Below are 14172 nucleotides of genomic sequence, written 5' to 3'. Positions count from 1 at the left end.
TTTGGATATCTTCCCTTAACAGTGACTCTTGCTCAAAACCAGACAAAATAGATTCCTTTTTCTTTTTTTTTTTTTGAGACAGTCTCACTCTATCGCCAGGCTGGAGTGCAGTGGCGTGAACTCGGCTCACTGCAATCTCTGCCTCCTGAGTTCAAGCGATTCTCCTGCCTCAGCCTCCCTAGTAGCTGGGGTTACAGGGGCGCACTAATACACTCAGTTAATTTTTGTATTTTTAGTAGAGACCGGGTTTCACCATGTTGGCCAGGATGGCCTCCATCTCCTGACCTCATGATCTGCCTGCATAGGTCTCCCAAAGTGCTGGGATTACAGGCATGGGTCGTCCAGCCCAACCTTTTTTTTTTTTTTTTAAGAGACAGGGTCTTATTCTGTGTAATAGCGTGATCGTGGCTCACTGCAGCCTTGAACTCCAGGTCTCAAGGGATTCTCCTGCCTCAACCTCTTAAGTAGCTAGGACTACAAATGTGTGCCACCACGCCCGGCTAATTTTTTTGGTTTTTGGTTTTTGTTTTTGTTTTTTTTTTTGGTAGGGACAGGGTCTTACTATGTTGCCCAGGATGGTCTTGAACTCTTGAGCCCAAGTGATCCTCCCACCTTGGCCTCCCAAAGTGCTGGGATTACAGGCATAAGCCACCACTCTCAGCCCTAGATGCTTTTTCTTTTTCCTTTCCTTTTTTTTTTTGAGAGAGTCTTGCTCTGTCACCCAGGCTCGAGTGCAATGGTATGATCTCGGCTCACTGCAACCTCTGCCTTCCAGGTTCAAGTGATTCTCCCACCTCAGCCTCCCAAGTAGCTGGGATTACAGGCACCTGCCATCATGCATGGCTACTTTTTGTACTTTGAGTAGAGACAGGGTTTCACCATATTGGCCAGGCTGGTCTTGAACCCCTGACCTTGTGATCAGCCCACCTCGGTCTCCCAAAGTGATGGGATTACAGGTGTGAGCCACTGCGCACAGCCTAGATACTCTTTTCCTTTTCTTGTCTTTCTTTATTTTTATTTTTATTTTGAGACAGTCTTGCTCTGTCGCCCAGGCTGGAGTGCAGTGGTGCAGTCTTGGCACACTGCAATCTCCACCTCCTGGATTCAAGTGATTCTCCTGCCCCAGCCTCCCAAGCAGCTGGGACTACAGGTGCATGCCACCATGCCCAGCTAATTTTTGTATTTTTAGTAGAGACGGGCTTTCACCATATTGGCCAGGTTGGTCTTGAACTCCTGACCTCGTGATCCACCCACCTTGGCCTCCCAAAGTGCTGGGATTACAGGCGTGAGCCACCGTGCCCAGCCTAGATGCTCTTTTTCTAAAGCATCATAACTGTCTGTCCATACCTCCCTCCCAGCACTTATTTCACTCTGTTGTATTTGTTGTCTTTACTCCTTCACATGATTTTGAGCTTTTTGAGGTGTTTATAGTTCCTGATTTTACTTCAGTTACCATCATATAGATATTTGCTTTCATAGATTTGTTACTAGATATTTTATGACATCTACACATAACTTGAATTTGTTTTCTTTTAGGTTGCATAGCAGTAGAAAAATCCCTGAATAGCCGAAACTTTAGCAAGCTCTTGCACTCTTGCCCATACCAATGTGATCGTCACAAAGTCATTGTGGAAGCTGAAGACAGATATAAAAGTGAACTAAGGAAATTACTTATCTGTAACAAAAGTAATTAATTCAGCAGCTTTAAAACTGTAATTATGGCTATACCTTCTGAACTATTATCTAAAGCATTAAATATATCAAAAACTAGAGGGTAAAATAATCTTAAAAAGAAAATCTGTCTCTAAGCAACCAGTAATTCAAGATGTACCCAGGGAGTAGTCTTAGACTGTTAGTTTAAAAATTCTTCCTAATCTATCTAAGTATTCCCACTAGACGGGGGAATAAAGGAAATATACTAATGGAATTGATATGCTATTACTCAGATTGATATGCTAAGTGTCCTAAATGTTTTCCATATTTTTCAGAAATTCTGCTGACCCCACGTAGAAGACAACAACTCAGAAATGAATCTACTACCCCTGGAAGAATAAGTGAATATATTTAATTTAGTTCTTTTTTTTTTTTCTTCTTGAGACAGGGTCTGGCTCTGTCACCCAGGCTGGAGTGCAGCGGAGCAATCTCTGCTCACTGCAGCCTCCGCCTCCCAGGTTCAAGTGACTCTCCTGCCTCAGCCTCCTGAGTAGCTGGGATTACAGACATGTGCCACCACGCCCTGCTAGTTTGTGTATTTTTAGTAGAGATGGGGTTTCACCATGTTGGCCAGGCTGGTCTCAGACTCCTGACCTCAAGTGATCCGCCCGCCTTGGCCTCCCAACGTGCTGAGATTACAGGCATGAGCCATTGCACCTGGCTGAATATATTTAATTTTTAAATGAACTTAAATTTCATATATTCCTGAGAAAGAAGAGAACAGCTGAGTGGTTGTTCTCAGTCTCATTATTAACGGATCTTAAATGATAAACCTTGCCTCTGATGAAGGTCAGACCTAATAAAAGAGACTTTCCTCTTCCCTTCATGTTGCTTGCTCACTCATTGCCTGCCAGCAGGGGAAGGAGCAGGAGGATACTAACATTTATTAAGCACCTGCTAGGTGTTAGATGGTGTATAGATATTATTTCCTTTAGTTCCTATAGTAATATTGTAAGTTAGATACTAATTTGCTCCTATTGTAAGGCATAATTATTAATAGTTGGTAAGTAGCAGAACTTAGATTCAAAAAGTCATTCTCCAGAAGCCCTTATTCTATCCTCACGTTTTTATTTTAAGAACAAAATTATTATGCACAAGTGCTTCAGAGAGACTTTGCAGGAGGTTTTTTTCATAACTATAGTGCTTGAAACAATAAAAATTGAAGAGACAAATAGTATAAACCTTAAAACTCTGCTTAAAAAATAAAAATGTCTCTTAAACAATTAGTTTATTTATGGGAATTTCAATTTAACTATAGGGTTAACATTTCGCATTGATCACCATTTCGGATTTATCAGAAGCTTAAATAACATTATCATTTTCTTTTATTCATGTGGAGTTAATACCTGCAGACTAAAATAGGTTGGATATATTAATTAGTAACATCTATAGAGCCACTTAGTTATTTAGACATTTGAACGTGATACATTCAGGAAGCATTTTGCCACATATATTTATTTGGCTATTTTCACTGCCAGAACTTTCAAGGAAATTTCAAATTTGCTTTTTATATCTGATTCTTTTTCTAGATTAAAAGTTCTGCATGCAAATTATAATTAAGTATAGTACCACTACAGAGGAGCCCACTTTCTGAAGTAGTGTTTTCTGTAGTAATGATTAGAAAATGGGTATTTTTTTCATAGAAACATCATGCACTTGGAGACCTTGTTCTTGACAAGGGCTTGGCATCAAATTAATAATAGGTGTTTTTCAACAACATGTCTTCAAAGCAAGTATGTAACAACAAAAAATATGCTATAATCTATTTGCATAGTAAAATAATTTGCAGAACTTCATGAAATGTGCATAATGGTTATACAATGATTATATACAGGGGTCCTATATACTATTAAGTGACATTGAGCTCAGAAAAAAACATACTTTTTTTTTGGTAGGTAAAACTTGCTTTAGCTAAAACCAAATAATCTGGCCTACTTTTTAGTATTTAGAAAGGAATCTTGAGAAAGTAGTGATTCTTACATCTCTTTCACAAGTAGGCCAGGAATATTTGGTGTGTTGCCATTTTTTTCCCCTCTTAATAAATTTACCTTTTTTTAGGACACTCACTACTATTCATTTAATTGTACTTTATACTCAAATTTGAGCCCATTCTTCTGAGAAGGGACCACTGTACTAAGCATTTATAGATTTCCCCAAGCCTCTATTTTAGGATGGATTGGTGTTTTGAGAGGGCTTGAAAAATAAAGAGTCCTTAGAATTAAGTCCTCTTGCCCATTTTCCCTTACTCTTCCCTAATACCTAATATTAAGACTAAATAAGTCACAGAGTGGGGAGCTTGGTGTGTAGAGAGCTGCTTCCTTCTTCCAGGCTGCTTAGTACTCTGCTGTAGGAATCTTTGAGGATTTGGGCACAGATGGTAAGTATAAAAGTCAGGGAGATGGCAGCCACAATGGAAAAGTGGGGCTTTACATGATCAGCTCCCGGGCTCAATATCCTGAAAGTTATAGTAACCAGTCTAGTCCTGATTATTATGAGTTCAAATCATTTAACAAGGGAAGTTGAAACCTATTTCTTGGATAGCCACAGTTTTCCAGTACACCCAAAATGAAGGAGTAATTTCACTGATAAGTTTTGAGATAGTTTTACCAATAATTTTGTTCTCTCAACAAGTATTTATTGACTACTACTGTGTGTCAGATACTATTCTAAGCACTGGGGATACAATGGTGAATAAAATAGATTAAAATTGCTGCCCTCATGGAGCTTACATTCTAAATAATACTATTAAGCAATAATCAGACATTGTTTACACTGATAACCTTCTGCTGGGAAGATTTTTCTCATCTGTTTTAAAAGGTCTGCTATGGCTCTTAGAATAGGTAAACAAATGGCTGTCTTGGCCTGCAAGGACAAGATTTTCTAAGGGTGACTCAGGACAGCTGCACCCAGTACTACGAAAGTAAATAACAGCCTCAAGTGGAAATACAAAAAACTCCTCACTAGCATCTACCTACAATGATAACATGGGATAATAATGAATGAAAAAGCTTAAAGAAAACTATTTCCTAGTAATCATCACCAGAAAATATTTGTTTACAGATATCAACTGTATATTCTTTCTTTATAGAAAGTATTCCTTAAAAACCAGATAGTTAAAAACTTCCTTCCCCATTGTGCAGCCTATATTTTGAGTTTTGATCTAGCTGACCATGTGTTTTTAAAAGCAAATTTCAAAAGACCCTTATTCTTAAAAATATTATCAAACTTAATATTTAAAGTAACAAGTGTTGATATTCTTTTCTATTCTATCAAGTTATGGAGCCCTTTGGGAAGACTGTAAGATATGCAAGCTGTTTTTTATTATTACTTTTTTTATTTTGAGATAGTCTTGCTCTGTTACCCAGGCTGGAATGCAGTGGCACGATCTCAGCTCACTGCAACCTCTGCCTCCTGGGTTTAAGCAATTCTTGTGCCTCAGCCTCCTGAGAAGCTGGGACTACAGTCATGCGCCACCATGCCTGGCTACTTTTTGTATTTTTGGTAGAGACAGGGTTTTGCCATGTTGACCCAGGCTGGTCTCGAACTTCTGACCTCAAGTAATCCACCTGCCTAAGCCTCCCAAAGTGCTAGGATTACAGGTGTGAGCCACCGTGCCTGGCCGGTAAGATGTTTGTTAACTGTCCTCACAGGAATGTTGAATTAACAATCAAATGTGGCCGGGCGCGGTGGCTCAAGCCTGTAATCCCAGCACTTTGGGAGGCTGAGACGGGCGGATCACGAGGTCAGGAGATCGAGACCATCCTGGCTGACACGGTGAAACCTCGTCTCTACTAAAAAAATACAAAAACTAGCCTGGCGAGGTGGCGGGCGCCTGTAGTCCCAGCTACTCGGGAGGCTGAGGCAGGAGAATGGCGTAAATCCGGGAGGCGGAGCTTGCAGTGAGCTGAGATCCGGCCACTGCACTCCAGCCTGGGCGACAGAGCGAGACTCCGCCTCAAAAAAAAAAAAAAGTTTATAAACTGTTGTTTCTTGATTGGAAGATACTGTATTAGTACTATCAATTAAGTTATAATTACTGCAGAAGTCACAGTGATAGCAACTAGCTTAATATTAGGCACTCAGGTTTTTAAAATTGAAGTGGGTTACCACATGATGAGAAGCCCTGGCATTTCTCTATATCCTTAGGTATAAGGTAAGCATATCCAAATAAGCACCTATTTGCATCTCAGGACCTTTGTTCAGGAAATACTAATATATTCTACAATCCTAATTACAGAAAAAAGAAGAGTTCGCAAAAACTTTACTGAAGAAGAAGTAAATTACCTTTTCAATGGAGTTAAGAAAATGGGAAATCACTGGAATTCAATTTTGTGGTCTTTCCCCTTTCAGCAAGGACGGAAGGCTGTGGACCTTGCTCACAAATACCGCAAGCTGACCAAAAGCCCCATGTGTGCAGCTTCTTCTTTGGAAGAAGACTGTCACTTTAGTTTGGATTTTTAAAATACAGTGCCTTGAAAGATACAACATTTAAAGTATTTTTCTAAACTCTCATGAGAAGGAATGTAGAAATGAGGATACAGTTTTCATTAAACAGTTTTTGTGATGCTGAAACTCATCAAGTTATTACAATGATTTATAAAGCAAATATATCTCCAGTGTACAGATTAGTAAGATAAAATTCCTTCGTAAGATCAAACACTTGTTTAGGAATATGCTTTTATTTTTCCTTAAGCTTAAATGACATAGAGAAAAGAATTACCAGCCTTTAAACGTTATTTGACATTGCATTAAATACTATGTGAGACATTTGGATTTTAGTATTTTTATACGGCACAAAAGTCCCTCCCTAGAATTCAGAAAGAATAGTTCCCCAAGCTGTTTAAGGTTCCCACACACTGAATCAATATTTGACATTTTGTTAATTAAAACGTTTCCTTGGCTGTGGTGGTGGCTCATATTTGTAATCTCCCACTTTGGGAGGCCAGTGTGGGAGGATCACTTGAGGCAAGGAGTTTAAGACCAGCCTGGGCAACATAGTGAGACCCCCTTCTTTACAAAAAATTTAAAAATTAGCTGGATGCGATGGCATGCCCCTGTGGTCCTAGCTACTTGAGAGGCTGAGGTGGGAGGATCACTTGAGCCCAGGAGTTCGAGGTTGTAGTTAGCTATGAGTGTTCCACCGTACTCTAGCCTGGACTAGAGAACTAGACCCTGTCTCTTAAAAAAGTTACCTCTTCTGGCCGGGCGCGGTGGCTCAAGCCTGTAATCCCAGCACTTTGGGAGGCCGAGACGGGCGGATCACGAGGTCAGCAGATCGAGACCATCCTGGCTAACACGGTGAAACCCCGTCTCTACTAAAAAATACAAAAAACTAGCCGGGCGAGGTGGTGGGCGCCTGTAGTCCCAGCTACTCCGGAGGCTGAGGCAGGAAAATGGCGTGAACCTGGGAGGCGGAGCTTGCAGTGAGCTGAGATCTGGCCACTGCACTCCAGCCTGGGCGACAGAGCGAGACTCCGTCTCAAAAAAAAAAAAAAAAAAAAAAAGTTACCTCTTCTATTGTTTACTGTAGTATCCTAGAGAGAAAAAAAATTTCTTCTTCTAAAGACTAATTATGCAGTGCTTTGAATACTTCCACATTGTATAGTCAGGTTCACTTCTTTGTAGTGTATGTTTATTTGCTTTAGCTTTTCAGAAGTGTCTACACTTTCCCTTCTTCTCACTCTATGTCTTTATCCTTCATATTGATGAGCCCTAGTTACTTCATGTTGCAGCAGAACAATGTCTTATCCCCTTAGGAGTTTAGTCACTGACACTGGATAACTCTGTCTTTGCAAAATGTGTCCAGAAATGTCACCGTAAGAAATCCAGCCTGACTTGCATGGGGGGCTAGCTTCTTTATTAGCATCAGTGAGGTTTTATGGGTTCTACCCTAAGATGCTTCTTGTCATTCTACATGACCAACTCTTAGATTATAGTTACTGAATGACGTTTAGATTATAATTTTTATTTTAAATAATTTCCTATCCTATTCCTATGCATTTTTAAATTTAATTTTACTTTATTTGACAGAGTCTTACTCTCTTGCCCAGGCTAGAGTGCAGTGGTGCAGTCTCAGCTCACTGGAGCCTCTGTCTCCTGGGTTCAAGCAATTATCGTGCTTCAGCCTCCCAAGTAGCTGGGATTAAAGGTGCATACCACCATTCCTGGCTTTTTTTTTTTTTTTTTTTTTTGTATTTTTAGTAGAGATGGGGTTTTGCCATGTTGGCCAGGCTGGTCTGGAACTCCTGACCTCAAGTGATTCGCCAGCCTCGGCCTCTCAAAGTGCCAGGATTACAGGTGTGAGCCACTGCACCTGGCCTTCCTATGCTTTTTTGTTAAACCTTTCCACAGGACTTTAATAGTTCCTACTAGGCCGGGCGCGGTGGCTCAAGCCTGTACTCCCAGCACTTTGGGAGGCCGAGACGGGCGGATCACGAGGTCAGCAGATCGAGACCATCCTGGCTAACACGGTGAAACCCCGTCTCTACTAAAAAAATACAAAAAAAAAACCTAGCCGGGCGAGGTGGCAGGCGCCTGTAGTCCCAGCTACTCGGGAGGCTGAGGCAGGAGAATGGCGGGAACCCGGGAGGCGGAGCTTGCAGTGAGCTGAGATCTGGCCACTGCACTCCAGCCTGGGCGACAGAGCGAGACTCTGTCTCAAAAAAAAAAAAAAAAAAAAAAAAAAAAAAAAAAAAAAAAAAAAAGTTCCTACTAAATTTCATCTTTTTAGATTTAGTCTCTGCTCAGTTTGTCAAGCAGTAGATAAGGCAACCCTTCCTGCTTCAGGTCATCCACAACTTCCATTACTGCTGCTGTATTCTTATCCAAGTCACTGATGGCACCCTGAATTGGCTGGCCAGGGCAGGAGGTTTGGGCAGGCCCCTAGCAGACTCTTCTGCTGGTCCCTCCTCTTCATCAGGCACCTCTGGGCTAGTCTTTAATAAGCCTCAATGCTATCATCCGGCATTGATTTCACTTTCGCATCTAAGATGTGAATTGTCAAATGCCCTGTTGAAATCTGCATTTGCTGTATCTGCAGCATCCGCCTACCTGGTACTCCTGCAAAAAAGAAAGATACTGTGTAAATCTGGTACTCTCTTTTCCTTTAGTGTCTAATCACAAAATTTCACTTAGTGCTGATTAAGCTCACTGGACTGTAATTTTCAACTCCATCTTCTGTCCTGTGAAAATTCAGCACTGCTTGCCCTTTTAGGACTTCTGGCACTTTGCCTGATTTTCCCAGATTTTCAAGGGAGGAACTCAGTGGGTTTTCACTCTCATTGTCTTGTTTAAACCTTACATCCAGTTTGGCAGATGATATGCCCATTTGTTTTATCCCGTAATTCATGCTGCCAGATTTTTGGCGTCAGGATCACAATCCTACTCATATGAAACCCACTCAGGTGGTGCTTTTCTGCCATATTCCACTTCCTTGTGATATTTAGAAATGTCTTCTTAGCCTGTTTCCATAGAGAATGGCAAGAGCCCTCAAGTAGAGGCCACACCTAAAATTAAGCTTGATAATGGAATGTATGTTTTTCTTTCGGTTACTCTCCGCTCTTTCCCTTTTCCATCCCCTTTCCTTTTGTTTTCCTCCCCACTCTGCACCTGCCACCTGGCCCCCAAGGAAATTAAGGGCTCCTCTTCTGGTGTGAAATGCTGGCTCCCTGAAAACATTTTAAAAAGCATGTTAATAAAGCAAAGCCAAGTGTATTTATGCACTGCGGTCAAGAGCACTAACTCACAGTCTTTAGTCTTCCGAGGAGGAAGGGGAAAAGCAGGATATTTACGAGGATTCTGGCGTCTTGCTTAAGGCTGGTCTTTCAATGCAGGGTTTGAGTAGGGTTAGGCCAAGTTGATGATATAATAGTCCAGGGTTGGCGAATAAATTAGAAGTATCGAATGTTATTTTCTAGCCTTGGGTCCTTAGGTGGGTTTCTTAAATTTTGAGCTTCAGGTTCCTCATCTGTGAAAGGGTTAGATAAAATTCAGTGAGCTAATGTGTGACTCTGGCACATAGTGAGCTCCAGATAAATTGCGCTTTTGTGTGCATCAGTCTCATTCCCAAAGCCTAGGCTTTAGGGTCATGCGGCTGCCCGACCCCCGAGGGCACAGCGGAATCCGCGAGCTTGGCGGGGCGCTGCGCTGCGCCCCTCAACCGGCAGAGGCCGCCAGAGCGCCCTCGGTCCAGACGGTGTCCGCCCCTGCCACCGCCTCCCCGCGCATGGCTGCCCCGGCGGCTGCCTGACCGTCGCGCGCCACCTCGGCGGCCTCGCAACCCGTGGGAGCCCGTGGCCATCGCAGACCTAGAGGGCACACTGGGTGGCGCAGTCGCCGCGGCAAGGTAGGCGGGCGGCGCGGCGCGGGGGTCGGCGAGCGGGGGGCGGCCCGGCCGGGGTCCTCGCGGGTCCTCGGCGGGCCCGGGGGAGGGCCCTCTTTGTGGCTGCAGTTGGCAAGATGGCGCCGGTGGGGGTGGAGAAGAAGCTGCTGCTGGGTCCCAACGGGCCCGCGGTGGCGGCCGCCGGCGACCTGACCAGTGAGGAGGAGGAAGGCCAGAGCCTATGGTGAGGTCGCGGGCGGTCGGGCCGGGCCGGGGAGGCCGCGGCCTCTGGGCCGGACCGTCGGACACACTGAGGGGCCGTCGCGAGCCGGGCCATCCCAGTCTGGCCTGGGGCTGACCACTCTCACCATTGTCGCCGCAGGTCCTCCATTCTGAGCGAAGTGTCCACCCGTGCCAGGTCGAAGCTGCCGTCCGGCAAGAACATCCTGGTCTTCGGTGAGCATCGGCAGCGGGGCGTTGCCCCGGGGCGCTGGGGTGGGCGAGACGGGCGCCCCTCCCACAGATCCCCGCCTTCCCCTTGCCAGCCGCCTGCCCGCAGCCTGGCGGGAAAGGGACCGTCGGCCCTGGCCGGGCAGCTGGAGTGTGGCCAAACCTCCCGCGCCCGAGGGTAGGATGCTGCCGTCTTTAGAGAGCCTAGTGGACCAAATTGAGATCGTGGAGAGGGGAGCTAGTAAACGAGGTTAGGTGGAAAAGATGGGAGAACTAGGTGACCTGGGCTTGGAGCTGTGGGGAAATGGCCATGGGAGCCCTCTTTGAGCCTCATAGTCCGAGGTTTTAGGGACTTTGCAGAGGACAGAGAGTCAGCACTGGGGACGTTTCCTGCATTGCTCCAGCCCTCACTGCTAGGTTACCTGAGTCAAGTCTCTTAATCCCTCTGGCCTTACTATCCTCAAGTGAGGGAGTTTGGGTACATTCACACAGCAAGTCCATTTGTTGCTTGGGACCTGTGGGCTGGGCACTGGCTCAGCATAGACGTCTCTTAAACACCATACAAGAATCTCAGTCCGGTGGAAGACAGATCCATGCCAATTATTGTGGAAGCATCACACAGCTTGGAGCTGTTGAAGGAGGATGATTTGGGGGTTGAGTATTTTGCAGAAAAGTGTCAGTATGCAGGGACACAGATGACAAGAGGGTGTGGGGTTTGGAAACTGCTCGAAGCGCCTTGTGGTTGGTGGCTGCTAAGGTAAGTTGGGGGCAGATCGTGGGAAGGCTGAAGAGTTAGTGCTGTTTCCTGAAGTTCTCTGATTCTCAAAGGCCTGTTATCTCACCTCCATCCCCCAATTCTCATGGGAATCACTGCCTTGGTAGTTTTCCTACTGTTACTGACGAGAATGTGTGACCTTCCTCAGGAAATGACTGTGGTCGGTAATACTGGACCCTTAGAGAGCTTCAAGAAGTGGGGGATCAAGATCACCAGATCTGAGTTTTAGAAAGAACACTGCCTGCAGAGGGACAGTAGCTCAAAATGAGTAGGTACTGAAGTCAGACTGATAGGTACTCACCATGGTCTGTATGCAGAGGGCCTGAATAAGGTAGAGGCATTGGAGACCCAGAGGAGGTCTTTGATCTGTGTACTGACTGCCTTTCAATTCTCATGTTCTGTAATTCCATATTATTAAATGCCAGAAGTGCCTAGTAATGTTTGGCGATGGTTCTCCTTGATGTTTAAGGATCTGGGGAGGGGGTGTTGTTAGGGTGGAGGGAGATGAAGAAGTGCTTATTAATTAACTGAGATTGTACTAAAGAGTTTTGCTAGGTCTATAATTATTTTCGTCAGTTTCTTAGTCTTCAGAATGCTTGTGAAGGAGATGTACTAAAATCAAAAGTGAATAACTTCCATTCTTCACCATTGTGAAGTAGGATCAGACTTTTTTTAGTTTACCGTACCTGGACTTTTAGGTTAATTATATCATAAAAGATTTCTTGTTTTTCTTGTGGTGAAAGTTTATCTTGTGAGAAACTAACCCTACCTTTTACTTTCACTTCTCCAAATGTATGTCTTATAAATTATAGATAGGGCCTGTGGACCTGCCTCATTATTTCCCTTGTGAAGTAAGGATAACGCAGTAGAATGTCATTTTAGATTTGGGGATTTGCTGCCTTTACCACCCTCTCCTCCCCACCCTCCCAACCACTATTCCAGGAAAGTCCTTTGTTTATGAAAGCAGGTGAGACCTCAACAGCAGACTTTGCATGAAATTCTTAGTTGTTCCATGTCATTTGAGTGTCATGCCTCCCCATCCTTGCCCAGAATAAACAGTACACCTTTGTCTTGCAAACATCCTTTGTAGGTGAAGATGGTTCTGGTAAAACAACCCTCATGACTAAACTACAAGGAGCTGAGCATGGCAAAAAAGGAAGAGGCCTAGAATATCTCTACCTCAGCGTCCATGATGAGGACCGAGATGGTGAGTGAAGCATTAATCCCATGGTAAGGGGGTGTATGCAGGACTCTGACTGCTTCCTTGGGTGCAGTTCTTGCAACATGGCCAGACATTCTCAGTTTTCTGTTTGGTTCTCAGAGAGGTAATCACAGAGAATAGATGAAGTATATGTCTTTTGCAGGACTTAACCCACTTTCCTTTATAGAGTATGTTAGCAAAACTGGAGAATGGGACACTTAGCTGTTGCTCTGGCTAGCCTGCTCTTAAAAAGAGATACTGAAGGTAAATTTTCACTTACCCATAAAGGTGGTAAGAAAGATTTTTTAAAGCTTTGGAGTTTTGAATGAGAGAAATGCTTGACTGTCCTGGGGACCATTGTTACTCTGCCTGGTTCTAGTAGAGAATCTGAAATTGGTGTGGTTTATAGTGTAACAATTTAACGTATGTTCATAGGAGAGTTTCCTGAGTCTCTTTGTGACAGTTTAGAAATGGTAATTTCTGCCGAATTTGATGACTCCTGCCGTAATCACAGCTACTCAGGAGGCTGAGGTGGGAGGATCACTTGAGGCCAGGAGTTGGGGGCTGCAGTGAGCTATGTCCGTATCAATCCACTCAAGCCTGGGTGACAGAGCGAGACCGTCTCTGTTTTTTAAAAAAGAAAGAATGAAAGAAATGCTCATTTTCTGTGTTTCTTCTGGTAGAGGAATAGATTCTCAGAGGTGGGAATGTTCTTTAATTCCTCATCTTTAAAATGTGAGTAGTAATAGTTTCTGCTTAGAATGATTAAAAGCACATGATAGGCCGGGCGCGGTGGCTCAAGCCTGTAATCCCAGCACTTTGGGAGGCCGAGACGGGCGGATCACAAGGTCAGGAGATCGAGACCATCCTGGCTAACACGGTGAAACCCCGTCTCTACTAAAAAAATACAAAAAACTAGCCGGGTGTGGTGGCGGGCGCCTGTAGTCCCAGCTACTCGGGAGGCTGAGGCAGGAGAATGGCATAAACCCGGGAGGCGGAGCTTGCAGTGAGCTGAGATCCGGCCACTGCACTCCAGCCTGGGCGACAGAGCGAGACTCCGTCTCAAAAAAAAAAAAAAAAAAAAAAAGCACATGATAAACACTCTTATAAGGATTACATATAATTTAAAAATTTTTTCTTGTAATTGTGAGTTGGAGTAATGGTTTTGGGTTACAACTGCTCAGTAATGCCTCCTTTATAATCTTTTGATTTTACGTTAGATCTTTTTTCTTTTCTTTTTTTTTTTTTTTTTTTTGAGACAGGGTTTTACTCTGTCACCCAGGCTGGAGTGCAGTGGCTCAGTCTTGGCTCATTTCAACCTCTGCCTCCCAGCCTCAGGTCATCCTTCCACTTCAGCCTCCTAAGTAGCTGGGACTATAGGTGTGTGCCACCACATCCGGCTAATTTTTGTAATTTTCGTACAGATGGGATTTCACTATGTTGTTCAGGCTGATCTTGAACTCCTGAGCTCAAGCAGTCTGCTCGCCTCAACCTCTCAAAGTGCTGGGATTACAGGCAAGAACCACTGTGCCCAGCCTATGTTAAATCTTTTCAGTGACTCGAAAATAAATAATCATTGGTACCTAGGTTGGTTGGTTTGTTTTTTTGGTAGGAAAGTTATCTGTATAACCTAAAGATAAAATGTAGTCACTAAATTACTTTCTTTAGGGTGGGCACGGTGGCTCACGTCTATAATCCTAGCACTTTGGGAAC

General features: G+C 43.9%; 2 protein-coding genes and 1 long non-coding RNA gene across 5 annotated transcripts in view; 2 read left to right on the top strand and 1 right to left on the bottom strand.

The window, feature by feature from the left end:
* The window catches only part of TERB1 (telomere repeat binding bouquet formation protein 1), a 52863-nt gene extending 46385 nt beyond the window's left edge, over positions 1-6478 (top strand). The window contains exons 16-18 of one of the 2 annotated variants that reach the window (XM_030924529.1): positions 1537-1686; positions 1989-2054; positions 5951-6478. In XM_030924529.1, coding sequence (XP_030780389.1) covers positions 1537-1686; positions 1989-2054; positions 5951-6174 — 440 coding nt within the window. In that variant the 3' untranslated portion in view covers positions 6175-6478. Of the gene's footprint in view, positions 1-1536; positions 1687-1988; positions 2163-5950 lie in introns of those variants that run through there. The other variant, XM_030924528.1, reaches the window with a different exon arrangement.
* A 1952-nt stretch (positions 6479-8430) lies between these two features.
* On the bottom strand, positions 8431-10510 carry LOC115895202. Its single transcript, XR_004055352.1, has 3 exons — positions 10402-10510; positions 9459-9679; positions 8431-8772 (listed from the first exon to the last, which is right to left on the bottom strand). It is a non-coding gene; the product is annotated as an uncharacterized LOC115895202 (long non-coding RNA).
* Positions 9934-14172, top strand: part of DYNC1LI2 (dynein cytoplasmic 1 light intermediate chain 2) — a 33356-nt gene continuing 29117 nt past the window's right edge. For both annotated transcript variants that reach the window (XM_010355166.2, XM_010355167.2), the window contains exons 1-3: positions 9934-10277; positions 10416-10489; positions 12349-12465. In XM_010355166.2, coding sequence (XP_010353468.1) covers positions 10171-10277; positions 10416-10489; positions 12349-12465 — 298 coding nt within the window. In that variant the 5' untranslated portion in view covers positions 9934-10170. The remainder of the gene's footprint in view (positions 10278-10415; positions 10490-12348; positions 12466-14172) is intronic.

Source organism: Rhinopithecus roxellana, chromosome 20 (assembly GCF_007565055.1).
Source record: "Rhinopithecus roxellana isolate Shanxi Qingling chromosome 20, ASM756505v1, whole genome shotgun sequence".
Lineage (NCBI taxonomy): Eukaryota > Metazoa > Chordata > Mammalia > Primates > Cercopithecidae > Rhinopithecus > Rhinopithecus roxellana.
Note: the sequence above shows the minus strand (reverse complement) of the source record. Positions and strands in the feature narration are given on the sequence as shown.